This window comes from Chelonoidis abingdonii, chromosome 1, assembly GCF_003597395.2.
Source record: "Chelonoidis abingdonii isolate Lonesome George chromosome 1, CheloAbing_2.0, whole genome shotgun sequence".
In the NCBI taxonomy this organism is placed as follows: Eukaryota; Metazoa; Chordata; order Testudines; family Testudinidae; genus Chelonoidis; species Chelonoidis abingdonii.
Window position 1 is genome coordinate 358,891,322 of NC_133769.1, and position 9,811 is coordinate 358,901,132.

The 9,811-nt window shown below is 44.3% G+C and overlaps 1 protein-coding gene across 4 annotated transcripts in view; it reads left to right on the top strand.

Moving 5' to 3' along the window:
* The window catches only part of INTS4 (integrator complex subunit 4), an 80,533-nt gene that overhangs the window by 4,221 nt on the left and 66,501 nt on the right, over positions 1-9,811 (top strand). For all 4 annotated transcript variants that reach the window (XR_004372376.2, XM_075061795.1, XM_032770881.2 and 1 more), the window contains exons 3-5: positions 4,193-4,310; positions 6,081-6,187; positions 8,776-8,961. Coding sequence is in view for 3 of the 4 variants with exons in the window: in XM_075061795.1 (XP_074917896.1) it covers positions 4,193-4,310; positions 6,081-6,187; positions 8,776-8,961 (411 nt within the window). In the remaining variant the exon portion in view is untranslated. The remainder of the gene's footprint in view (positions 1-4,192; positions 4,311-6,080; positions 6,188-8,775; positions 8,962-9,811) is intronic.

Genomic DNA, 9,811 nt, shown 5'->3' on the forward strand with positions numbered 1-9,811 from the left:
GGGATCGATTTATCGCATCTAGTCTAGATGTGATAAATCGACTCCTGAGCGCTCTCCCCTCAACTCCTGTACTCCAAAGCTGCGAGGGGTGCAAGCAGAGTTGATGAGAGAGTGGCAGCAGTCGACTCACTGTGGTGAAGACACCACGGTAGGTTGACTGCTGCCACTCCCCAGTCAAAGACACAACGGTAAGTCGATCTAAGTATGTCGACTTCAGCTACGTGTAGGTTGTGTAACTTAGATCTATTTCCTCCCCTCTCCCCCCCCCCCCATGTAGACCAAGGCTTTGCACCTATCCCATATTGAACTCAGTATAAGATTTTTAAGCCATACTGATTTATTTCTGCACTTTTCCTGCATTGGGAAGCTGATTGAGACTATTTGGTGGCTTTCTTCTTACTCTTCACTAAAATCTTGATGGAAACTTCTTTGCCAAATACGACTTTCCAACAAACTGAAAGAATACAGGTGTTGGCTGGTGAGTCTTGCCCACATGCTCAAGGTTTAACTGATCGCCATATTTGGGGTCGGGAAGGAATTTTCCTCCAGGGGAGATTGGCAGAGGCCCTGGAGGTTTTTCTCCTTCCTCTGCAGCATGGGTCACTTGCTGGAGGATTCTCTGCACCTTGAGATCTTTAAACCGCTATTTGAGGACTTCAGTAACTCAGACATAGGTTAGGGGTTTGTTACAGGAGTAGATGGGTGAGATTCTGTGGCCTGCATTGTGCAGGAGGTCAGACTAGATGATCATAATGGTCCCTTCTGACCTCAAGTCTATGAATACATAACATAAGAAACCTAACACATCCTGGCCATGCCCAAGGAAAGCCATTTGGGACAGATTTCTCATAATGTGACTTTCTCTTGCTCATCTTTCAGAGGGAACAATTGCATGAAAATATGTCTGGGAAGAATAACTATCATTCTTTAGAATAGGATTGGATATCATACTTCAGGGGTCTTACCCATGCATTGTCCAACTGAGGGTCATACTGACAACTTGTTCAGAACCACAAGGCAACATCTAATTATAATTGGGCAACAAAAAGACAGAGATGAAATTCTGTGAAGACAGTACAAGATAACATACATGGTTAAATCTACACATAAACCTGATATTTCAAGTGCTTCACAGCCACAAGTGGGGCCAGATTTTCAAAAGTGTTCAGACCCGACAACTTCCATTGTGATGTTCTGGCCAGCTTTTCCGAAGAGCTAAGCACCCAACATGCTGTGATCTTCTGAGAATCCTGTCACTTATTTAAATGCATAAATGGGAGCCTGTAATCTTTTGAAAATTTGGCTCTTAAGAGCTCAAAGTTATTTACAGCTGAGCTGATCCTTGGAGCCTTTTCCTGACTTGTCCACTTGGCCAGGAGTAGGGAGCTGGAGGTTCTTCTTCTTACCTGTGTACTGGTCCATGAGGTAACGACCAGATCTGGAAGCTAAGGTCAGTTTCCTTAAACCACTGCTCAGGGCCAGGAAGTGGGAGAGAGAAACATCTCAATAATCTTTTTAACTTGTTTAAAAGAAAATGGCAAGACTCATTCATGTAGGATTTTAAAAAAAACCTCTTTATTAGAAATAGTTAATTTCATTTAAATCTAGGTTAATGGTATCCTTTTAATACAAGAACATCAGAGACATTGGAAATGTGTGTAAGCACGTAGTATATTCTGTGGAAATTTGTGCCTCACGTTATTGAGGTAAACAGTTTAGTTATACTGCATATTGTAGTCCTTGGGGAATTCTGCAACAAAAAATTAAAAATTTGGCACACAGTATTTTAAAATTACGCAAAATTCTGTGTATTTTATTTGTCAAAATAACACAATATAATCACAGCAGTTCCAATTATTTTTGGTCATTTATTTCAAAATATCTGTCAGCAAGTATGTCCGTAACAATACAGACAACAAAAAAAAAAGATTCAAGAGATGTTTTTTTGAGAAATATATTCCTTACTAGGCATATTAATACAGAACTCTGAGTAATAATTCATTTAAACTACAATACAGAACGGTATTTCCCGTACCCCTCAGAAGCAGTATAAAGGCTTGGGGGAGTCAGGGGTAATGGAGGAGCTGAGGGAGAAGGGAGTAAATTGCTGGGACGGTACCTGGGTGTGAACTTGAAAGGTTGTTGGGTATGGGTGGGAAAAGTATGGTACATGGGATTTTTTTGGGGGGGAGGGATTGTTAGGGATCTTCCCCCATGCAGACCCTGGCTGACCACTAGTCTCTCCCATTCAGTCAGGCACATCTGCCCCTGTCCCCCTGTGTTCCTGCATCCCCATGTGTCCTTGCACCCCTGTCCATGTGTCCCTCCACCCCCCCTCAGACACCCACACCCCCATCCCCATGTGGCCTTGCACCCCCTTCCCCTGTGTGGCTCTGTACCCCCTCCCCTATCCCCATGTGTCTCTGTGCCCCTACCCAGCCACTCCTCTGTCCCGATGTAGCTCTGCACTCCCTCACCCATCACCATGTGGCCCTGCACCTCCCTGCCTCCTGTGGCCCTGTGCCTCCATTCCCATTCATCCCCTGCCGCAGTCTGTCCTCCACCACTGGCCTTTATGAGACCCTGGTTGACCCCCCCAGCATCCCATGCTGTCTGTCTCCCCATAGCCCCTGTCTCCTGACCTGGCATGACGGGGTGTGAAGAAGGCTCTGCAGGCTCTTTCTCTTCCCTTGATGGCTGGAAGTTGTTGCATTCTTTTGCCACAGTGCCCTTGGTGGGCAAAAGGCAGAACTGCAGTAGCATTTCAATGGAAGCTTTTTTCTGTGTAAAAGATTAAAAATATGCACGGCTTATTAATTATGCACGCAGTAGTGCAGAATTCCCACAGGAGTAATATTGCAAGAGCACTAAGTCATCATTCTTCAGGGCATAGGTTGCTCTCTAGCTAGAATTATGAAGAATTGCTCTCCATTGGCATATTACATTATGGAGTGGATGCCTTTGATGCCTCTGCCATTGGCCACTGTTTTAGGCAGAACATTAAACCATGTGAACCATTTGTGACAGAATCCCCAGGGTGCAGCCTGAAACTGTGGAACCGCTCCCCCAAGGTACAGAATGTCATACATTAATGTGTGATGATATTGCAGTTCTGATATTCAGGGTCCCATGATTGCTTGGCCACATAATGTAACTCTAGTTCTCACAGATCTTGTCTCCGCAGTCTAAGGGCTTGTCTACACTGACACTTTACAGTGCTGCAACTTTCTTGCTCGAGGTGCGAAAAAACACCCCCCTGAGCAGAGCAAGTTTCAGCTCTGTAAAGTGCCAGTGTAGACAGTGCACCAGGTGGTAGCTATGATCCTTATGAAGGTGGTTTTTTAGAGCTCTCTCCCAGCGCTTTGCCGCAACTATACAAGCCATGTTAAAGCGTTGCCAGTGTAGACTAGCCTTTAGTTAGATTTCTCTTATACCCTTACGGTAGGGAACATTTCCAAGTATGACCTGATGCATAGTTGTCTTCTGCAGACAGCCTGAATCAGTAACTCTGAGAGATGTGGACTGCTCCAACTAATTTAAATGGGATGTTGATTCTGATGCCTAGTGATGGCAACATGATTATAACCAGAAACTTTCCCCATTGAGTAAATTGGTAGAAATCCATAGCTAATATACTTACTGTTATCTTTGGATGCAACGAGGCAGCTTTCTCTTTTGTTTGTAGGCAGAAACACAAGACACATCCGCCCCAGTGCTAAAAGCCTCAACTACTTCATTTGTGCTAAACCCCAAACTCCTTTTTGGGTGCCAAAACTCCCAACTCCCTCTAACCACCTTCTAAAATCCTCCATCTTTCCCATCAATAATTGTTACAACACACTTGTGTTGTCAATAGAAAACTCTCTTGCATGCTGAAGACTGAAAAACTGAAACCATTTGAGCCATCTGACTATAGTATCAAAATAACAGGGTATACTTTTTGTCCATGCATTACTCATTTCATATTCAGTGAAAGAACTCTTTTGAAATGTTCTGGGAGCTATCACGGGAATCTCAATATGTCATCAAATTTAGCATTGCTGTGCTGCAGTAATTAATGCTAGTGAGGTGGTGGCTCCAGACCTGACATCCATGGTTTTGTGCTGTATGTGGGTCCTGCCTGTGTTTCACTGTTTTATGGTCTTTAAGCTGAAAAGAGAGCAGAGAAGACTATCATTTCTTTCATCCTTAGGAGAACGATGCCTCCGTGAGATTGAAGATTGCTTCCTTGCTAGGTTTGTTATCGAAGACGGCAGGATTTTCTCCAGACTGCATTATGGATGATGTCATTAACACTCTTCAAAATGAGAGTAAGTCACACTTCAGATTTAATTTTAAATCAAGGCAGAATCCTCCAGACTTTGTACATCTAAGGCAGTGGTCTCTAACCTTTTTACGCAAAAGATTACTTTCTGAATTTAAGATCAACCCAGGATCTACCCCACCCCCTTCCTTGAGGCCTTGCCCCACTCACTCCATTCCCCCCTTCCTCCGTTGCTCGCTGTCCCCCAACCTCACTCACTTTCACCGGGCTGGAGCAGGGGGTTGGGGTGCAGGAGTGAGGGGTACAAGGTCTGGGAAGGAGTTTGGATATAGGGGTCATATGGTCACATTGCACCTAATCTTATAGAATCCACTGGACATTTCATGAGTTTTTATTAGTGTCATTTGTGGTTTATAGATCCAAAATCCTTCAGGGATTGTTACACTGATTTGTGACAATCTCATCTGTGGGGTGTGCATTGGCTGAGCGTGGGGCAGGAGGTTGGGGTACAGGAGTTGAGGGATGCAAGCTCTGGGAGGGAGTTTGGGTGCAGGAGAGGGCTCCAGGCTAGTGCAGGGGAGGATGAGGTGTGCGGGCTCTGGGAGGGAGTGTGGTGCAGGAGGGGGGTCAATGGCTGGGGCAGATTGTGGGGGTGAAGGAGAGGGTGAGGGGTGTTGGCTTTGAGAGGGAGTTTGGTGCAGGAGGGAGCTCTGGGCTGGGGCAGGGAATTGGGGTGAAAGAGGGGGGATGAGATGCAGGCTTCGGCTGGGAGGCGCTTACCACAGGCAGCTTCCAGTTGGCGGCGCAGCAGGGCTCAGGCGGAGAGCATGATCAACTGGCAGGGGCTCCAGGATCAACCAGTCAGTCATGATCGACGGGTTGGTGACCACTGATCTGTGGACTGTGGCAAGACTCCTATGTGAACACAAACAACCTAAGTATATGATTGGGGATTATTGCTCAGAGGGAACACTATTTTCTCCCCCCTCTTATTCTCTATTTTTATGACCAGGGGAAAATCCTATCATGACATTCTCAGGGCATTCTCAATTGACAGTCAGTGGGATTTAGGCATGTTTGGAAATTCCATCCCGTGAGCACATCATTTATGTAATACGCGCAGTGGTATATCAGATCTAAGTATGTCGACTTCAGCTACATGTAAGTTGCGTAACTTGGATCTATTTCCTCCTCTCTCCCCCCCCCCCCCCCACGCTTAGACCAGGGCTTTGCACCTATCCCATATTGAACTCAGTATAAGATTTTTAAGCCATACTGATTTATTTCTACACTTTTCCTGCATTGGGAAGCTGATTGAGACTATTTGGTGGCTTTCTTCTTACTCTTCACTAAAATCTTGATGGAAACTTCTTTGCCAAATATGACTTTCCAACAAACTGAAAGAATACAGGTGCTGGCTGGTGAGTCTTGCCCACGTGCTCAGGGTTTAACTGATCGCTATATTTGGGGTTGGGAAGGAATTTTCCTCCAGGGAAGATTGGCAGAGGCCCTGGAGGTTTTTCGCCTTCCTCTGCAGCATGGGTCACTTGTTGGAGGATTCTCTGCACTTTGAGATCTTTAAATCACTATTTGAGGACTTCAGTAACTCAGACATAGGTTAGGGGTTTGTTACAGGAGTGGGTGGGTGAGATTCTGTGGCCTGCATTGTGCAGGAGGTCAGACTAGATGAGCATAATGGTCCCTTCTGACCTTAAGTCTATGAGTCTGAGTTTACTTGCAACGTAGACAGTGAGATCTCTGTAAGCTCACAAAATCAGTAAAGAGATATGAAACCTTTCACTGTTTTGTTTGACAGAGTCCCACCAAGTTCTTGCTCAGCTGCTGGATACTCTGTTGCTGATTGGGACAAAACTCGCAGAGAACCCAGCTGTCAGAATGAGACTGCTAGATGTAGCCTGCAAGGTAATACAGCCTTATTGATGAAGTAAATATGCTTTAAAGGCCAAATTCTGCTCCCAGGTACTCATGTAGCTTGTGTTGAAATCAAAGGAAGTTGCATGCACATATCTGAGAGGAGAGTTTCACTCTAAATTTTAAATATGCATCATTAATGTTACCAGAATTTTTATGATTGGCAATGCAAAAAATCTACGTAACAAAAAGTGTCCAGTACACTGAAACCCTTAAAATCTCTAAAACTGAATTAATGAGACTCTTGCAGCCCCAAAATAGCAGCTACGACCTACCTGTTAAAATCCGTATTCATATCAGTTTTCATACTTTCCACTTACTTGTTCATGTAAAGATTTACAAATGTGGTTAAAAGTTGTTCCTGTTTTCCTGATGGGATTACTGGTGCATGGAGAACCCAGGTGAATAGAACTATCTTAAATTTGGATATGGACATTGTCTTTCTACCTGTCTGCAATTCACCTAGCATCCCAGTGGTTCTACGCAGATCCAGATGCACTTATTTGTAGGCCTGTCCTCAATCCTCTAGACCACAGTTGCCTTTATGTTTGAAAGACAAAGGAAATGAAGGCTCAAAGTTCATAGATAATGTTAGCTGACATTAGTTAGCACATTTGAAGCAGGGGCGGGCGAAACTTTCTGGCCTGAGGGCTGCACCGTGTTTCAGAAATTGTTATGGAGGCTGGTTAGGGGAAGCTGTACCTCTCCAAACAGCCAGAAGTGGCCCGCCCGCCCCAGTTCGCCCCCCCCTCACTTCTTGGCCCCTGACAGGCCCCCCCCACGACTCTTGCCCCATCCACCCCCCGCTGTCTGTCCCCTGACCAGCCCTGGACTCCCCCATGACTGCCCCCCGCTGCCCCATCCACCTCCTTTCTGACTGCCCCAGGACCTCTGCCTCATCCATCACCCCTTCTCCCTGTCCCCTGACTTGCTCCCGGAACCCCTTCCCCCATTCAACCCCCCCATTCCCCACCCTCTGACCACCCCCACCCCTATTACACACCCCCTGCCGACTATGACATCCGCCCAGACTCTCCACTTCCCTGCCTCTATTCACATGCCTCCCCTGCTCCCTGCCTCCTTACCGCGCTGTCGGGAGCACTGGTGGCACGGTTGCACCAGGACAGGCAGCCGCGCTGCCCGTCTGGAGCCAGTCACGCCCTGCGCAGCACAGAGCACCGGGTCAGGCCAGGCTCTACATCTGCGCTGCCCAGGAGCTCGCAGCCCCACTGCCCAGAGCATTGTGCTGATGGCGCAGTGAGCTGAGGCTGCAGGGGAGGGGCCGGGGTCTAGCTGGCCGGGCAGGAGGGTCCCATGGGCCGGCTGTAGTTTGCCCATCTCTGATTTAGGGAGTATTATTTTTGAAGCTTGTGCAGTAAATGTTACCTGACTTCCACACCTGCTACCTCTTTCCCTCAGCACTCATGTCTCACATAAGAGCCTTAGTAAAGATAAAAGAAACAAAGAGCTCTGTGTAAGCTTGAAAGCTTGTCTCTTTCACCAGCAGAAGTTGGTCCAATAAACAATGTTACCCATCTTGTCTCAGGAAAACAGTGTCTGTTTATAGCTGAGATAATCTTGTTGTTAAAGGGAAAAACTATACTGACTCTGTTTGATTTGATCAATAAGCCTTTTGACCATTCTGAATTTGTTACAATTATGTCTGTAACCAAAGTACATTCTGTTCATGGAGTAGCCGCGTTGAATAAAAATCGCAGAATGAATTGCCATGTGAGTTAATAAATTATCCATAATTACCTATTTCCCTTTTGGTATTTTAATGAAAAAATTATCTGTGTCAGTGAGTCACTCTTCTTTAAATTTAATTTTAAAATATGCTGCTTATCCTTGGTTTATGATCAAGCCTCTAGTAAAGTGTTAGAGGAGGAGAATATATAAGAAGAAATTGTATTATACTAAAAGATCTTTAAAACGCTCTTTTGGGAGGGATTTAATAGTGTATGTTTCATTGATTTCAGTCTCAATCTGTTGTGGGACAGGAATTCTTGTTAGGACTACTAAATTTAAGGGTATCTTTTAAGATACTGAAGTCATACAAACTCTGAGACAGTTTTGGTATGAGCACAAGACTGGGAACTAGGAACTCTTGAATTCCGACTTTGATACTGTTATTCTTAACTGTAAAATGGGGAGGATGGTTGTAAGTGCCAAATATCCTTGCTGCATGAGCAGTTACTCATTTTGTGTGTGCTGCTTAGGTGTGCAATATTTTGCCTAAATTACATCTGCAACTGTTTTTGAAAATAATGCCTCATGAGACAGCTTATTTTAATTTGTTGCCGAAAAAGCAGTTTTCTATGGAGAGAACTGTAATGTGTGTGTAAAATTTCTGATTAAACTTCTTCATGAAATTGTTATTCTGTAGGATTGATAATGTATAGAATAAAGTAAGTATCAAATATTTGAGGAAAGCTACTATTGGATTTTTTCCCTGAAAACTGTTTTAACTTTAAAACAAAACACAAACTTTTGGGAGACTTCATCTTACATGAAATAGTTTGCTGCTTGAAAGGAAAAAATACCAAGAAAAACATTTCTTATTCTATTCCATTACACAGTATCTGACGGACTCATCCCATGGTGTCAGAAACAAGTGCCTCCAGCTGATTGGCTATCTTGGATCTGTGGAAAAAGGGGCCACAAAAGAAGCTGAAAGCCTGGCTGCCAAAGATGTCCAGAAGATAATAGGGGACCACTTTAATGACCAGGACCCTCGTGTTAGGACTGCAGCTATAAAAGCTATGGTAAATGCTGCTGCACACTTAAATGTATTAGGAGTAACTCAAGAAAATTTGTAAGTGGTTGTAAATTGAGTCAGAAAAATTCAAACAGGAGGGTGATTTATTAAGTCATTGTGGTTAATGTGAAAATGAAAGTTACCCAAGTTTCAATTAAATTGCCCTTAAACTAGTGTGAGGAGAATATCCAGATTCTTGTACAATAGTTTAGTAGAGGATAAAAATATATTTTGGAAGTTTATCATTTTATAACATTTTATCATTTTATAGATTCATAGACTCTAGACTCTAGGACTGGAAGGGACCTCGAGAGGTCATCGAGTCCAGTCCCCTGCCCTCATGGCAGGACCAAATACTGTCTAGACCATCCTTGATAGACATTTACTAACTCGTCTTAAATAGCTCCAGAGATGGAGATTCCACAACCTCTACAATATTCCATGTTTAACTACCCTGACAGTTAGGAACTTTTTCTATGTCAACCTAAATCTCCTTTGCTGCAGTTTAAGCCCATTGCTTCTTGTTACTATTATTAGAGCTAAGGTGAACAAGTTTTCTCCCCTCCTCCTGATAACACCCTAGATACCTGAAAACTGCTATCATGTCCCCTCTCATCCTCTCTTTTCCAAACTAAACAAACCCAATTCTTTCAGCCTTCCTGCATAGTCATGTTCATCAAGACCTTTAATCATTCTTAGTTGCTCTTCTCTGACCCTCCTCCAATTGCTCCACATCTTTCTTGAAATGCGTGCCAGAACTGGACACAAAATACTCCATTAGCCTAATCAGCGCAGATAGGCGAAGAATGAAACTTCTCGTGTTTTTTACAACAACCACGCCTGTTTAATGCATCCAG